Source organism: Engystomops pustulosus, chromosome 10, assembly GCF_040894005.1.
Source record: "Engystomops pustulosus chromosome 10, aEngPut4.maternal, whole genome shotgun sequence".
Lineage (NCBI taxonomy): Eukaryota > Metazoa > Chordata > Amphibia > Anura > Leptodactylidae > Engystomops > Engystomops pustulosus.
In genome coordinates, this window is record NC_092420.1 from 26,009,640 (window position 1) to 26,028,463 (window position 18,824).

The window sequence follows — 18,824 nt, forward strand, 5'->3', positions numbered from 1 at the left end:
TTATTTGGGGCTATAATTATTTTATACTGGGGGGGATGCTATAGATATTATTTGGAGCTATAATTATTTTATACTGGGGGGGGATGCTATAGATATTATTTGGGGCTATAATTATTTTATACTGGGGGGGGATGCTATAGATATTATTGGGGCTATAATTATTTTATACTGGGGGGATGCTATAGATATTATTTGGGGCTATAATTATTTTATACTGGGGGGATGCTATAGATATTATTTGGGGCTATAATTATTTTATACTGGGGGGAGATGCTATATATATTATTTGGGGCTATAATTATTTTATACTGGGGGGGGATGCTATATATATTATTTGGGGCTATACTTATTTTATACTGGGGGGATGCTATAGATATTATTTGGGGCTATAATTATTTTATACTGGGGGGGGGGGATGCTATAGATATTATTTGGGGCTATAATTATTTTATACTGGGGGGGATTCAGTATATATTATATGGGGCCAGAATCATTTTATACTGGGGGGTGCTGTATATATTATATATCACTATATCACTAAGCTGGGGGGATGTATATGGGATACAGTATATTACTAAGCTGGGGGGATGTATATGGGATACAGTATATTACTATGCTGGGGGGGGCTGTATATCGGGTACAGTATATTACTTAGCTGCAGGGGCTGTATATGGGATACAGTATATTATATGTATATAGATTTTATCCCTATATAATGAAGGGATGTGTTATATGTGGGGTAGCGTGCGGTCAGTTGTGTTGTGAGGGGTATATATTATTTAGGAGCGCAGTGTTGTTTTCCAGGAGACTTCATACTGTAAGTGACTGTGGTATTTTTAGGGGCGCCGGGTGGAGATGCTGCACGGAGCTGAAGATATCTGCCCGTGAATTCAGCAGTGATACGTCATGGATTGGAGAACCCGGAATAAAGTCCTCCTGATGGAAGAGATTGTCATCTATAAGGTACTAGATGCCACTAATGCCTCTCAGATCCTGTAGTCAGTCACACAGTGTCAGGGAGCTGTCTGTAGGGTTGTTAATTGTTAGTAAAGTTTTCAGCATTTACTTAACAGGGAGCGTGGGGGGGGGGCAGCATTTTAATATTCGCCTCAGGCAGCAAATATGCTAGAATCGGCCCTGCCGGTGTGATCCTACATATTGTATACTACAGGATGGTGTGATCCTACATACTATATACTACAGGCTGGTGTGATCCTACATACTTTATACTAGAGGCCGGTGTAATCCTACATATTGTATACTACAGGATGGTGTGATCCTACATACTATATACTACAGGCTGGTGTGATCCTACATACTATATACTACAGGCTGGTGTGATCCTACATACTGTATACTACAGGCTGGTGTGATCCTACATACTGTATACTACAGGCTGGTGTGATCCTACATACTGTATACTAGAGGCCGGTGTGATCCTACATACTGTATACTACAGGACAGTGTGATCCTACATACTGTATACTAGAGGCTGGTGTGATCCTACATACTGTATACTACAGGATAGTGTTATCCTACATACTGTACACTACAGGCTGGTGTGATCCTATATACTGTATACTACAGGCTGGTGTGATCCTACATACTGTATACTACAGGCTGGTGTGATCCTATATACTGTATACTACAGGCTGGTGTGATCATACCTACTTTATACTACAGGCTGGTGTGATCTTTCAGACTTCAGTTCATGTACGTGTTAGTCATTCAGGGTACGTTATACAAATGACACATTGTATACATGACCTCCATTGTATTCAATAGCACAGGAAACGAAGGTAAGATTGACTTCACTTTAATGTCTCCTTAATATTGTCATCACCAGAGGCCTGAGGCTTAATGAATTAATGTGTTGTAACATTTAACTGGAAAAAAAAATGACACGTAATGGAAGGAACGTGGTGAAGCCGTCCCTCACAATTATATAGGGGGCTCAGGAGACCTCCGGTTTATACAAAGGGTTTAAAGGTCTTTCATTTACAACACAAAAATCTCCGGTTGGATCAGGAACACTTTGTGGGGGCGATTATTGCATGTAGCCAGTCTCTTGCTGTATAGTAATAAACTAAATCAATTATTATATACTCACAATTACTGTTATTTGTTTATGTAAGATAAATAAAGTGTTGCAGCTTTTATTTATAAATATATTTATTTTTTAGAGACTGAAACATTAGGACACATTTACTAAGAACAGTGCAGTCTGTACTATGTGCACTATGCCTGTGTAGTGTGCAGGGGGCGCCAGATTCAAGATTTTTGATGCTCGTTCTTCATGAATCTGGCGCCCCCTGCACTGCCCCGATAGAGTGTACCACTTTTATTTTTTTGCATGTTACATGTGGCGCACAAACCGACTGAGCACCGGAACGCCGACTTCAGTGCAGAAATTTATGTTGCATGAAGAATAGTGCAGCCTCGCCACAAATGTGTCTTAGACACATTATAAATCCGTGTACAAGCAGTTTGCACTGAAAATTATTTACAAAGATGGACTTTAGTAAATCTGGGCCTATAAGTCCACGTTCTCTTACATTGGCTGTGTCTGGCCAGTTGTTTATGCCTCCGGTGGATACATTTTGGGACCCCATCTATTGGACGACACACAGTAGCTGGACATACAGTAGCTGGACAGACATATTGGGGCAATTGTATCATTCCTTGTGTGTATGGTTTTTGGAGAAGACAGTGAAAAAAGTTGCAGTTCCTGTCACACGCCACATAGAATTTGCACCTTTTTGGACCTTTTGCCTCCTGTGCATTTGTAGCAGGGAAGAAGGCAGGTCATGGTGGGTGCACCTCGGCCAGCCAAATTTACTATAACCTAAATACATGTACAGGTTATGGCTGTACCTGGCGTAGACTTCAATTCCAGTGCATGAGTTCTGCGCTGGAATCACTAAGAGGTTGAAAACTCCGTAATGTCGCACTGCAAACCCCCTACTCTTTACAATGAACCCCCTAATTTTTCCTAGCATTGAAAAACCCACAATGCATACAACCCATGCATACACAGACCTAGTCACAGTTTTGCTCTTTTTGGATCAATATGGCCACACATTTTTGCAGCAGACATAAATGCGTATGGGGTAATAACAAGTAATTATATACCAGGTCTTAGGGTTTAGGTGAAATAGTGGGTACACCATATGTTGATGTCTAAATCTGCATATTCATTGTATAGCACATCAATACTATTAGCAATTAGCTGATACTAATGAATAGTGGAGTCACTGTGTTATATTTTTATGCCCTGAGAATGTGGAATCTTATAACATTCAGACAAGAATGCAGCCATTTCTATCGCAGTAACTGGGGGCTCAGCAGAGGAACCAGCGCAATTACCTCTAAGTATGAAGTTCCTTTTTTATACCATTTCTAGCACAAGAAATATCCTGTATAAAGAGAGGCTTTTCAGGAGACACATGTTATTTTTCTTGATTGACAAGCTCAAGTATTTCAGGGGGTAAAGGGTAATAGAACTGCCTGAGACCACCCCTGTACTTTGGGAGTTCATGTATTTCTATGCATCTATAGACACAGATATTATTAAATAAAGATAGATATGAGACAGATAGACTATATATATGAGATAGATAGATAGATAGATAGATAGATAGATAGATAGATAGATAGATAGATAGATAGGAGATAGATAGATAGATAGATATATAGATAGATATGAGATATATAGATGATATATAGATAGATATGAGATATATAGCTGATAGATAGATAGATATGAGATAGATAGAGAGATTGATATGAGATATATAGATAGATTGATATGAGATATATAGATAGATATGAGATATATAGATGATATATATATAGCAGATAGATAGATAGATAGATAGATAGCAGATAGATATGAGATAGATAGATAGATAGATAGATAGATAGATAGATAGATAGATAGATAGATAGATAGCAGATAGATATGAGATAGATAGATGATGGATAGATAGATAGATAGATAGATAGATAGATAGATAGATAGATAGATAGATAGATAGATAGTTGCTTATTGTTAATTTATACATAACAATCATAGAAAAACAGCTAATCATAAATGCATAGTAATGTAACAATGTATTTCAGGAAAAGAAAAAAAGAAAAGAGAAAGAAAGGTAAAAAGAAAGCTTTTACATTGCAATAATATGACAATAATGCACATTTACAATGCACATAATAAAACATGTAGCTAGATAGGTAGACAGATAGATGTAGATATAAGAAAGTAAAAAATAAATCTGATACAATAAAGGTATATTATGATGAAAAGAGATAGATGGGTAAGTAGATAGTTTAGTTAATAGATATTAGATAATTTAGTTAATAGATATAAGATAGATAGATAGATAGATAGATAGATAGAAAGAGATAGATAGATAGATAGATAGATAGATAGATAGATAGATAGATAGATAGATAGATAGATGGATAGATAGATAGATAGATAGATAGATAGATAGATAGTAGAGAAGATAGATATGAAAAAGATAGATAGATAGATAGATAGATATGAGATAGATAGATAAATAGATAGATAGATAGATAGATAGATGGATAGATAGATAGAAAGAGATAGATAGATAGATAGATAGATAGGATATGAGAAGAAAGCATTTGAAATGCAATAATATGATAAACAAAAGATATATAGATAGTTTGATAGGCTGATAAATGTATGATTAGATTATACATAGATATAGGTTACACACATATTGATATAAAAAAGTTTTATAGAAAGACAGAAAAAGTTTTATAACACAATAGTATAATTAAACAAAATAGATAAAGTGTGAAATATAAATAGATACATATTTTGCTAGACTGATAGCTAGAAAGAAAAGTCCAAGGCAGCAGAATGTATGAGCCCCTAAAGGGGGGAGGGGGGTGCAGAGCCTGCAGGTCCCTGCCAGGGCCTCTTGTTACTAGAAAATGGAAATAAAGCAACACCCCAGGTCCAACCTACAACCTACAATTAAAGGTAAAGTTCATTCCATGTGTGGCAATGTTTAAGCCTATACTTCACCTGTAATTGTATGTTGAACTTGGTGTGTTGCCTTATTTCCATTTTTCTAGATCAGATAGACAAATACAGAAAAGAAAGAGATCTTTTATCATTTCATATGATAAAAAGATAGATAGACCAAATAGGCAAATGATAGATAGAACAATAGATAGATTTATAGATAGATAGATGATAGATAGATAGATAGATAGATAGATAGATAGATAGATAGATAGATATGAGATAGATAGATAGATAGATAGATAGATAGATAGATAGATATGAGATAGATAGATAGATAGATAGATAGATAGATAGATAGATAGATAGACCAACAACTAGGTAGACTGATGAAAGATAACTAGATATATAGACCAATAAATAGACGGATAAATTGCTCTAGCAAGCAAGTGATATATCTAGAAGTCTTATCTTAGTAGCTAAATAAACAAAAGTACATCAGATAGAAAGGCAAAGAAAAAAAAAGGTGACATCCTTTGGCATGGCGATTATACATGGCACATGTTCTCACAATTCAACTCTATGTAAAATATATTTTTATAAGTCTGCAAAATCTGTTTCTCTGTTAGGAGGAGGTTATACTGTCAGAAATGAGGTAGTGGGGTTATTAAAGGATCTACATGATGGCCAGTGCAGACAGGACAATGCCCTCTTATTGAGTGTCCCCTTTATGGTGTGCGGGAGCCCTAAATGGCTCCATATAGTACAGCAATACATGAAAGCAGGCCCTGCTGTGAAAAACCATTTATACATTTTAATAGATAAAAATACAAAATTTTAACATGGCAAAAAGTCATAGAGAACAACGGTAGAAATGTCTGTGTAGTTTGACATATATACACTGGAAAACACAACACATACAAATATAATATTAAATACAAAGGACAAGGAAGAGAAGTCTACTAACCCTTGTGCCACTCAGCTTGTGTTACTGTATCTTCAGGTGAGATAACAGAATCAGGTTGGAATCTGTAGCTTAAATCCCTATTTCCATATATTAGAAAAATCCACATTCTGGAATCAGAATAATTAGAGGGGGGTTGTAGCAATGGGGGGGCCAAATATTAGCTAAGCTGTGGCCTGAAATCCCATAATAATACAGCCAATAGGGCCTTCTTCTGAGTCTTTAGTGTATGGTCTGGACCATACAGTTAGGTAAGTGTCTTTGTTCCTTGGAACATCTCTGTGCACCTCTTTAAATAGTCTTGTTTTGCTTTATATAAGTCCCAGTGCTTTTAAGTAAACAATTTTAGTGACATGCACCTTCTAAGTCCTCCTGGAGGTAAGTGTCCATAGCTTCTCCAGGGCAATGTTTTTTTCTACAGGGTAAATCAGTGCATTTCACCATTCTTTTCTGTGGTACCGCCATGGGGTCCATCACTCCTCCTGATTGACCTCACAAGGTGAGTGCTGTTCCTCCATCTGTTTATCTGCCTCCTTTGCTCTCTCCTGTTCTGAAAGCTGCTCACAACTAGGGATGGAATTCTTCTTAGGGCGACCTTTGGGTTTAGTTGGGGATTCAAGTCCCCCACCTTGCAAAACCTTAAGTAAAAGCAGATGTATTTTTAGAAGAATATAGTAGATATACGCATAGAAACCTACTGCAGATGCTACATTTTGCTTCATGAAAATCTGAGTTTTAAAAATTAGTTTCATACAGAAAAAATCTCCCAGTCCCAAAAATTTTAGGAGATTCCAAGGGCTGATAACTAACCACAGAGCAATATACAGATGAAGCCTGATCTACAATCTCCGTCAATGCAATTAGTTATATTTGGGAGCCACTTATCTTCTCTCTTTTATCTTTATTTCTCTTATATTTGCAACTTTTTTAGGCATATTTGTAAATTTTCACCCTAATTTGTGACTTTTCCACTCACCTTGCAAAGTAAACAGTGCAAGAATTTTTTCAGTGTTATATTTTAAAAATTCAGATGTGGACATGTACAAAAGTCGCAATTTTGGCGCAAATTGTGGTTAAAAAGTTACAAATGAACTCCTGTTCTGATCAGGCATAGGAAAAACTTGAGGCACATTTTACACTACCGTTCCTTACCTCCAAAAAGTAAAAAATGGAGGTTTAACGTATTACTTAAAACTCCCATTGATCAATGTAAATTTTATGTCATCTGTTATGTTCAGTTGAGGCAGGGATCCGTCATCCATGCGTTTTTTGGGTGGAAAAATTGACAGAGGCTGCAGTACTTTTCCTCTGTTTGAAAAAAACATTTGGATAACGGATCCCCGCCAAACTAACCATAACCGGTGCCATAAAATTTACATTGATGTCAATGGGATTTTTAACTGATACGTTAAACCTCCATTTTTTACTTTTTTAACGGAGGTAAGGAATGGTAGTGTGGATTTAGCCTTAGAAGAAGTTAACTTGTGTAAAGTCTCAAAAATCCCACAGACTCAACTGCTTGATATATCAACCTCCAAGTCCCAAACCCAGAATAACCATAAAAAGATTCACAAATGCCCTCACTAAAGATAAATGACCCCCTATGTGCAGAAAGTTGTAATTAAATTGTAATCATATTTTATGTATTTAATTCTGTGCTTTGTTTGTATATAAATATGTATCCATCCCAATGGACTACAAAACACTGTACTGCAAAATGTAATAAAATAAAATTCACTTACTATTTTTTTCCATTTCATACGCCGGTTTTGGTACCAGGTTTTTACCTGTAGCTGACTGAGACCCAAAGATTCTGCTAGATCTATCCTGGGGAAACAGAGATAAAACATAAAGAAATGAATAAATAATGGTTGTATAGGGGAAGATAGATAATAAATACATAGATAGAAGATAGATAATAGATCCATAGGAAGTAGATAAAAACACATGATTAGCTAGACACAAAATTGATCTATATGTATATAATTTATAATGAAAAGAGAAAAAGAGAGATAGGAGCTGAGGCAGTGGATGGGCAACAAACTTGGATAGATAAATAGATAGAATTGGTAGATAAAATAGATACAGTACATATATAGATAGAGTCAAGAAGGAAAGAGATGGAAACTTTCCTTCAGCAGTAGATAAATAGTAAACATGGATATATGGATAAATAGATAGATATGAGATAGAGAGATAGATTGATAGATACATAGCTAGCTAGATAGATAAATATATTGACACATTAATATAGATTACAGATAGATATAGAAATATACATACATAGAATAGAACAAAAATATGGGCAAATATTGTATATCTAAATATACAATATAGTTATATATATCTATATATATATATATGGCTATTTTTCTGTCCAATTTTCTCTACTCCGTGTGTATATATGTGTGGACAGAAAAATAGCCACACACACATATATATATATATAAGCCAAGTAGAGATCCATCATGTATAGAAAATTGCTACAAACATAGATGAAAAATAAATCGGCAGTCACAAGGGGTAGGAAAATATACTGAGAACAATAAACACATAAATAGATAAGATAGTTATGATAGATAAAGAAATAGGTATACAGATAGATAGATAGATAGATAGATAGATAGATAGATAGATAGATAGATAGATAGATAGGGGATAGATAGATAGATAGATAAAGAAATAGATAGGAGATAGATGGATAGATAGATAGATAGATATATAGATAGATAGATAGATAGATAGAGGATAGATAGATAAAGAAATAGATAGGAGATAGATGGATAGATAAAGAAATAGATAGGAGATAGATGGATAGATAGAAGAAAGCCGAGTTAATAATCGCAAATGGGAAACTGTTTGTTCAGATTTATTGATAACCAGTCATTGGGACCATTAGATAAAATGATGACATAATTGTGAGTGAGGAGTCATCATCCTGTACATTTGTGTTTTACAGGGAGATGATGTATAGATCTATTACACTGGGGAGACAGATCCGTATTATAACCAATACAACCTGCTCCTGAAGACGTAATGTCTTGGGTCAGTGCACCTTTCCAATATTCTATCTATCTATATTATTCCTGGAAATGTTATACTATTATCTGGTTATTTTTGGTGGCGTATATAGAATTATCCTATGTACAAATATTCACTTTTCTATACGGTGTAATATGTCTCTGCAATGTAACCTTCTGTTCTAAAGAAAACTGTTATAAAGTGAAGTCTAATATCCTACGCAATTTTTTTGTTTTTTATTTACTCGTTTTTTTTTTCCAAAGAAATTGTTGTATATCTTAAGTGCACGATGTTTAGCTGTCTTACAATTCTATAAAGAAATTCTATAATGTAATTAAACATGAAATATCCAATAATTACACTACAAATTATATTATTGGGAATAAAAATCGACACTTTTTTCAGCAATGGCTTGGATGGAATAATATAAAATGCTGTCTATGAATATAAAATTAAATAGATTAAAATATGAAATCGTATTCAGTGTTTTCAATATGTGTAATACTTTTACTATAAATACAAGATACTATATATATTTAAAGTTGTTATAAGAATATGCCATGATGATTTATGTCTATAGCCCATCATATATTATTAGTGGTGGAGCACAACAAGTATCAGCATGCCCTGGCATTAGCCTGCATTCAGAATTCCTATAGACTAGTGATTGTCTCTCCAGCCCTATACTCTCTATAGAATTGCTGTACATTATTGCCCTAAATACCACAGGATGTAAAATTGGCTGATTAATTGAAAATTATGATTTTATTTATTTATCAAATTAATTTGAGTTTTAATGAAATCACACAATGTTATTTGATCATTGGCAATACACGAGTCTATCATGTACTGTGGGTGCAGTTCATATTTAGGAAATGCAACAAATTGTATCAATCCCACATATTTCATTTCATGCAGACTTGTAGCTGATGTGCTTTTATTGACAGATAATGAAGCCATCAAAGGGAGATACTCTCTGATCGGATGTACGGTAATTCCATTGCAGAATATTATACGTAAGTGGCTGATAACAGAGAACAACAACATTTCTTTCAATTTCACTGCGTGCAAATCCAAGATACATTTTAGGTTCGTGCCCCCCTGAACAGTCTGGTGGATACATGTCCCTTATAAGGGGATATAATGAGCATGATGGTGGTGGTAGTTACCTGTCAGGTGTGGAGAGATATTTCTGCTTTTCGAACCTCTTCTCCAGTCCCATCAGCTGCAGCTCAGTGAACACTGTCCTGCTCCTTCTGCCCTTCTTGGCCTTGTTGCCCTGTTCTGAGACCCCTGCCTCCAGTTTCCCCCTGAGGTGCAGTTCTAGTGGCAGGTGGTGAGGAGACCCTGACCCCCCTTGGAGACCCTGGCTGGCCGCTAGGAGGGCAGAACTGATGGGGGAGCTCAGACCTGGGCAATTCAAGGGACTCAGGGGGAACTTGAACATTGAGGCCTGTTCTGCCTTCAGTAGAGCTGTAGAAGAGACATAGAGGAGAAGCTATCAGCAAGCAGATATGTGCTGTCACACAGTACAGACAGTATATGTATATTACATTCACCAAACTATCATTTGACATCTTAATTTCTCACATTTACAGTAGCTGAAAATGGATTAATGCGACCCCTGCCTCCCCCCAGCACAGGGTTACCTGCTTCCCATAATAATCCAATCACCAGGCACAGGGGCACAGCTGATGTCACCTGCAGAAAGTCTGCACAGACCTCTATGGCGACATCAAGTGTTATTATTTCACTTATACTTTGTATTGTGAAGTATTACATGATATGTATGCTGTCTATTTATTTATCAATCTATCTTCTATTTAGATCTTCTATTTTCTATCTGTCAATCTATCGATCTTTTTCTATATTTTACGTTTGCATGTTATCTATCTATCTCTCTACCCCACTCCTTTATATATTTCCCATCTGCATATTATCTATATTTATATTAATATATCCATCTTCTTTCTATATTTCCCATCTACAAATAATCTATCTAACTCCTGTCTATATTTTCTATATATGATCTCTCTATAAATTCTATCTACATTTTCTACATGTATATTCTATCTATCTGTATCCATCTATTATCGATTGTCTACCTATAGTTTCTATCTGTAAATTAGTAAATTATCCATCTATTTCCTTCTGTCCATGTAACTTTTTTTACGCTTTAAGTAACCAGCAAAGCAAATAACAATTACAATTTTTGTTTGTTCCGATTTTAATCATATGCAATTACCAACCATATAAAAAAGGCAAAACAACTAATTCTAAAATGTATCTCAGAGACATAAATCCTAAAAGCAATTTACACCCATGAAATACAAATGCGGTACAATCGACTCTTTATAATTCGGCATTTGTATGCATTTAATAAATGAATGGAATTAGCCAGGAATCTACCAGACTGTATATATTATGATATATTATGGTGTTTTTATTCAGGAATTACTAATATTAATTATAGTGATATTATTAGTTATTACTAGTGGTAATGCTATCTATCGTGATAAATTAATACACATATGAATATCAATTATACTAATGGCAAAATCATTAATATGTTCCCTAGAGCTTCATCTGTAACTGGAATGTGTATATTTTTATTATGTTGTATATTATGTATTTTTCTATAGATTGCACTATAATATATATGTATATATTCAAGATATTTTCTAAGTATATATATATGCATTTAAATATACATTTTAAATAAACCCTTGTAAATATATATATATATATATATAATGTCTGATTCTCTTATTATTTCTATAGATGGTAACTAATATCCAGCAGTGAAATGTTATATATATATATATATATATATATATATATAGATAGATAAAACGCTGAATTAATATATAGGTTTTACTCATTTCTAGATCTTTTTATTCCTGTATATCTATGTATAATATATACATCCATTTCTATTGTTTAGGATCTCCTTTATGTCACCCCATCTAAAGGGATATGTAGAATTGTTGAATTTTGAACAATAATATGAGAAAAGGCAAATTTTGTGATACATTAAAACTTGCCTTAGTATTTATAACTACATGACCAATAGATTCGGGGACATTAACCTGAGCAATCGTATGAACTATTTTTTATACTTTCATAATAACTTTCATAAGTATTATTATGGTAATAATAAATAATATTATTACTAATAATTATACCATACCATGGGTTATTTATGTGATTTATTACATTACATTTTCTACATTTTTTCATCTTATTAGATACATAATTTATGTGTATTTGATCTATTGTTACATACATAATACACTGAGTGTGTGTAGATATATAAAGACATATGTAAGCACGTAAAATTATACGATAATGAGAAATAATATGTTTATATGTAAATGTATAGTTTATATAGTTGTACCTACCCAGGTGGTTGTGGTAAGGTCTGGTAGATAGCAGGGCCTGTACTCCAAATTTCAGCAGGTCCCCTGTTGGAGGAGCAATTTTGGGATCCTGATGATCAGTTAATATTTCTTCTATCATGAAACTCCTGTACCTATGAGACCTGTGGTCAGCAAAGGTTTCATGTGGGAAGTAGTGAGCCCCAATATCCAGGGGGTGCTGCATGATTGCCTCCTCCTCAGTCTGATGTCTAGGATCAGTGACAGTATTCTTTCTATATCCCAGCAGATTCCTGGAAGGAACTAGAGCAGACAGTCCAGATAATAGGGCAGGCTTCTCTGTGACTCCCCCAGACTGGCTGTCATTCTCCTGTAGGGGTCTTGTGTGGAGCTGGAGGAGCCTGGAGTCAGTGGAGAAGATGTAGATCCTGGTGTTTCTGCTTAGTGTTGGCTAAAATGCGCAGCAGTCTCTGAGTTTCCAAACTTCTGAGAGTGACTCCCTGTCCCCTCCCAGAGCTGAGCCGGAGCCTATGATATCCAGCACAGTCATCCTGACCTCCCATACTATGGTGGGGCCCTGCACCCTGCATAGCACACCACACATCACTCCCAGCAGGGAACATTATCAGCCACATTTCACTCTTACTTTTCATTCAGAACAGACATACAAGGCGATTATCTGATCCTGGCTAATGTGTCACTGCACAATCCAGCCCATAAATCTCCAGCACTGACTGTGTGCAGCTCCTGGGGTAGTAGTGAACACTAAATCACCAGGTGATCTCTCCATAGCCATAAATAATCCTACCTCTCACATGCTGCTGCCTCACCTCCTGGGAAAGATGCAAATTGTGTAATTGTCACTGTGATCGGGATAATTGGGGGATTAGTTAGAAGTGATGAATGATACAAATGTGATAATGTTGTGTGTGTGAGTATGTGGCTATGTGTTCATTCTCTTAGATATAATTATATGGATATGTACATGAATATGTATACATATTTGTATATACAATGGGACTATTAATAAATATACGGACATATGCATACAGAGTTATCTCTCTATACATATAGGCATTCATATCTATCTATATGCAGTACACACATACATACTCATATGGGTAATTTCACTCTAATAATAATTCATAATAATTCCTTTATATAGCGCACACAGATTACGCAGCGCTGCACAGAGCTTGCCAAATCAGTCCCTGTCCCCAATGGGGTTCACAATCTAATCAACCTATCAGTATGTTTTTGAGTGTGGGAGGCAACCGGAGGACCTGGAGGAAACCCATGCAAACACGGAGAGAACATACAAACTCTACCATTCAGACCTCCGTAAAAACAAAAGGTAAAGAACACACAGAAGTTTAACATAAATGTACATTTTATGTCATCCTTTATGGTCAGACGAGCAGGTATCCGTTATCCATGAGTTTTTTTCAAATGGAGGAAAAGTACAGTCTCCATCATGTTTTCCGTCAAAAAAAAAACACATGGATAATGGATATCTGCTTAAACAGAACATAACGGATGACATAAAATTTACATTGATGTCAATGGGATTTTTAATTGATACCTTAAACCTCCGTTCTTTACTTCTTCAACGGAGGTAACAGAGGTTTGAATTGTAGTGTGAACGTAGCCTAACATGTACAGTATAAATGCATATACAGGCAGTCCCCAGGTTACGTACAAGATAGGTTATTTAGGTTTGTACTTAAGTTGAATTTGTATGTAAGTCAGAACTGTATATTTTATAATTGTGATTCCAGGCAAAAATTTTATTGTCACTGTGACAATTGGATTTTCAAAATTTTGTGTGGTCATGGGACCAAGGATTATCAATAAAGCTTCATTACAGACACCGTACAGCTGATTATTGCAGCCTGGGACTAAAGTAAAGCATCCAGAGAGCTTCACCAAAGGTCACAGTGGGCACAGAGGTCTGTCTTTAACTAGGGGTCGTCTGTAAATTGGGTCCAGGACTGTGTATACATAGCTCTGAAATAGTCGCAATTCCTGGATCAAAGCCAGGAATTGCGATTATTTCCCCCCTTACACATGAAGAGAGCATGCTCGGCGGCAGAGTGGCTCAGTGGGATGCGTTCCTGCCCTTCGCCTGCGCACCATCTATAACCTGTGAACTGAGGCAGATTATAGTGCAATTCTACACCAGGCAAGCCCTAGCGTGGTATTGTTGTTGGGCAGCACAACCCTCTGTGGCATATATCAGGAGGATGGAGTCCTGTGCAGGTGTACGTGGATCTGTAGTGGATTATAATGTAGGCAGTTTGGGTGGTAGCATGGGGCATAAACCTTCTAGGGGGCCCATGGCCACCCAAACCAGCCATTAAATGTTATACTGAGAAGGACCTACACCCATGAAATCCTCATACATCTGCTCCTGCTCTTAATATACATGTACACAAGAGTCATTTCAGGAACTTTCAAGGTCCTCCAAAGGTCCTAAAACTGCAGTTTGAAATCATGCAGAAGGGACAACCCTCCATTCCTGAAGAAGCTTGATATGTAGGAAGGGAATTTCAGACTTGTATATTTATACAGCCCGGGCCCCATGGCAGTCTTAATCTGCCCCTGACGGAGATAACATTGTACACTTGTTCACAACGAAAACGGTTTGGACTAGAACATAATTTACTTTTAGTAGTACTTTTAGTGGATATATGTATTAAGGCAGCACGGTGACTTAGTGGTTAGCATTACAGCCTTGCAGTGCTGGTGTCCTAGGTTCAAGTCCCAGGGTCAACATCTGCAAAGAGTTTGTATGCTCTCTACGTGTTTGGGTGGGTTTCCTCTGGGTCCTCCAGTTTCCTCCCACACTCCAAAACATACTGGTAGGTTGATTAGATTGTGAGCCCCATTGGGGACAGGGACTGATCTGGCAAACTCTGTGCAGCGCTGCCTAATCTGTGTGCGCTATATAAAGGAATTATTATTATTATTATAATACAGTATATTGTAAAATATTGTATTATTGCCGTCCATTAAAAAAAAAAAGTAGACGGCTTTCATCCGTTTTTTTCCAGTGATGGAGAGGAGCCCTTATACTGAAGGATGTGCTATTACTGATGGATACTCAGGAATCCTATATATCCATTATAAGGGGTACACATAACACATACTGTAATACCAGGTACAGTACTTGCTGACCTCTAATACCAGGGGTGGGCACCATATATCTGTGCAAAATCCGGGAGGAATTAAAAGATTTGGAATTGTTGGTTTTATAGGGATGAGAGAAACAACATTTATTGTAATGCTAATGATTTTAGCTATGAGAAATAGTTAGTATTATGTGAAATGGGAAAGCAATGATATAATAATACCATTAATTGCTAAGGGACCATTTGTGTGGGAAGATTTTATGATATAACATGTCCATTTACATGAATGAACTTCCATCACATCCTCTGTATACATGTTTATGTTCTACTGACCTCAGGCTTGAAGATTTTTGGTTAAGCCATTGAGTATTTTGTACTTGGAGACAGGTCCTCTTTCATGGCTCCTTCTTCTAGTCATTGTGACTATTTCCATCCCTTGGCATGTTGGCATGGATTATTTTCGATACCATATACAGTTTTGGTTAAAGGGGTTGTCCAAGTAGTTAAGATTTTTCTTTTTGAACAAGCAGACTAGGACCATAATAATTGGGTATCCATTGTTTTCCCCTGAGGATCACAGCTGCACCTCTCACATGGTTTCTAGGTTTCTGTTGTGCAGGCGGCGGTTCCAGTCCGCCATCTATGTTGGTTTCACACTTAAAGGGAACCTGTCATCAGGGGCCCTTTTTCTGGTTCCCCCATGTCCCCACAGAGAATAGTGTGGACATTGCCGAAGTTTTTTAATTAATGAAACTGACTTTTTCTTATAAAAAGAAAAGTTAGATGAAAGTTTACCTTTCCTGATCGTCCTCAGGCAGCACATACAATTGAGTCTTGTGCTGCCTTCGGACTCCAGGAAACGAAAATTCTGGTAAGAAGAATTTTACACTTTCTCTGTCTCTCCCATGGGAGTAGCCAGTGAGAAGCCGTCCCAACCCCCACCACCTTTGGGAAACCGCTCTATTTTAAATAGGAGGGATATGGGCGTTTTTAAAATTTGAAATAGACCCATGATGGAGCAGTTTTCCAAGGTGGGGGGAGGAGCGCTTCTTACTGGCTGCCCCAATTGGACAAGGGACACTGCTCTGCAGACAGAAAGGTAAACTTTCATCAAACTTATCTTTGTATTGGTAAAAGTCAGTTTTACTATAAAAACACGTTGGCAGTGTGCACGCTATTCTCTATGGGGACATGGGGGAGCCAGAAAAAGGGCTCCTGATGACAGGTTTCCTTTAAAATAAGTTATGAAATTGTACTGAATTATATAATATAATGCAGTATTGGTGTATTTATTTGGGGGGGGGGTCATTTATTGTGGGGACATATAACATTAATGGGGGTCATCTAGTTCATCTATGCTATAAAAAGAAAAAAAAATTCAGATTATTATATACTTTTTATTGTCTTTCAAATCGGTTCTTAAATAATAAAACCACTTACCTTGCCTGCTTCTGCCCCAGCCCGATGATGTTATGACGCTACATGATGACCCCATCCTGTAACTTGCGTTGTAAAGTGGCAGCGCTGCAGTCGGGTAGAGGCCTTTTGGCTCAGCGCTCATCATCACCTGAACCTTAGTCTTAAAGATACTGATATATATCTGATATCAGAACCTCCGGTATTTTTGGTCTGGTACTGGTCGGTCCTGGAAGCATCAAGTACTAAAGTAATGGATCACAGCGCTAAGGACTGTGACTTGGGACCCTTTTCTGCAGTGAACCGCTACGGGTGCTGGCCTCTTCCCCCTTCCCTGATTCTCTACCTACAGGTACCTAAGACCTTGCCAAGTTTGCAAATAAATTAGATCCATCAGCCCCTGTCAATCATAGAAAAGTATGTGATCACTTATGTCCAGCATAGGCAGGGTCGGACTGGAGTTCCTTGGGCCCACCAGATAAAATTATCCTGGGGGTCCACCATTCATCAACCCCAAATAAATAAGCCCTGAAATTTGAATATCCTCTGCCAGACCCCTGTATTGATTCAGTGTGTGGGCCCACCGGAGGATCCTCTGGTTCTCTGGTGGGCCAGTCCGACACTAAGCATAGGTACCAGATTCCTACTGACAATGTGCGATTTCCTTCTTCACTTCGTTAATAGACAAGAGATAGAACAGCTAATGAGTTTCTTTACCCTAACGGAATGGTACCTTATGGAAAACCTTCGGAGCACATTACTTCCTAAGTGTACACCTTCCCCAACCCCACACGAGGATAACTGGGCGTATGATTGTTCTATTCCAGCCATGTTCAAATGATGGTCTCATAGTTGTGTATGGGATCAGTTCTGGCTGATCTTACATTAGTTGTGCCATAAAGAACTGGACCTATTACCTGGTATCAGGTAATATTTTACTGGTGGGACCATGGGTGACATTGGGTGCTCAGATCCTTCTGCTGTCAGGCCCTAGAGATTATTGGTGGAATAGAACCAGACTACTATACAGAAATATACTCTCTGTGGGCCATTTATCTTTAGTCAGGACATTTGTGCGGGTCTTTTCCTGTTTTATCAAGTTTATCTTAGAGGTTTATATATGAGGCAGCTGAATATGTAGACTTTTTTGTGACTTAAAAAAAAAAAAGAAAGGTGCACAAAACTCGCAAACTCTTCTACAACCCCTTCTAAAAGTTTTACTACACCTGCTTGAGACTGATGTTTATTTGCACCAAATTTGCCATTTCTTATTGTGATTTGCACCAAAATTGAGACTTTTTTCATACATCCTCATCTGCATTTTAACCCAATTTCCGCCATTTTCTTTTGGTCTTGTTTTATGGCTCCACTTTATTCTTTGGGTTGGTACAATCACGGAGATGCCAAATCTATATAGGTTTTAAAGGTAGATTTAAATGTTTTCATATTTTGTACAAGAAATATTTTGCCATATTCCAAGGTCAATAACTTTTTTTTCATATTTCAGTGTACAGACTTGTGTATGGTGTATGTTGTTTTCATTGCTATCATTTTGGGGACCCTATGACCTTTTGATCACTTTTTATTACAATTTTTATGTGTTACAAAATGGCAAAAAGTGCTGATTCTGACATTTTCGCTACGTGGTTCCCCACGGGAAATAACTGGTTTTATATTCTGATAGATTGGGCATTTTAGGATGGGATGTTTATGATTTTATTTGTTTATTCATTTCTATATTAGATAAAATTTTATTTTTACTAACTTTTTATTTTCTGTATTTTTAGACCCCTTAGGGTACCTGAGGAAATCCGCCCCGAGACAGCGACTCCCATGTTCTGCCGGCATTTAAATGTCCAAATCGCAGTTGTTAGACGTAGGTGTTTGCTGCATCATACAGTGAACACCCAGGGTGT

At 36.8% G+C, this 18,824-nt stretch overlaps 1 protein-coding gene across 1 annotated transcript; it reads right to left on the bottom strand.

Moving 5' to 3' along the window:
* Positions 1-5,751: 5,751 nt before the first annotated feature.
* Positions 5,752-12,836, bottom strand: BARX1 (BARX homeobox 1). The gene is made up of 4 exons (XM_072127005.1): positions 12,386-12,836; positions 10,154-10,457; positions 7,706-7,790; positions 5,752-6,601 (listed from the first exon to the last, which is right to left on the bottom strand). The coding sequence occupies exons 1-4, from the start codon at positions 12,585-12,587 to the stop codon at positions 6,437-6,439; spliced, it is 756 nt and encodes a 251-aa protein (XP_071983106.1). The 5' UTR covers positions 12,588-12,836; the 3' UTR covers positions 5,752-6,436.
* Between the last annotated feature and the right edge of the window lie 5,988 nt (positions 12,837-18,824).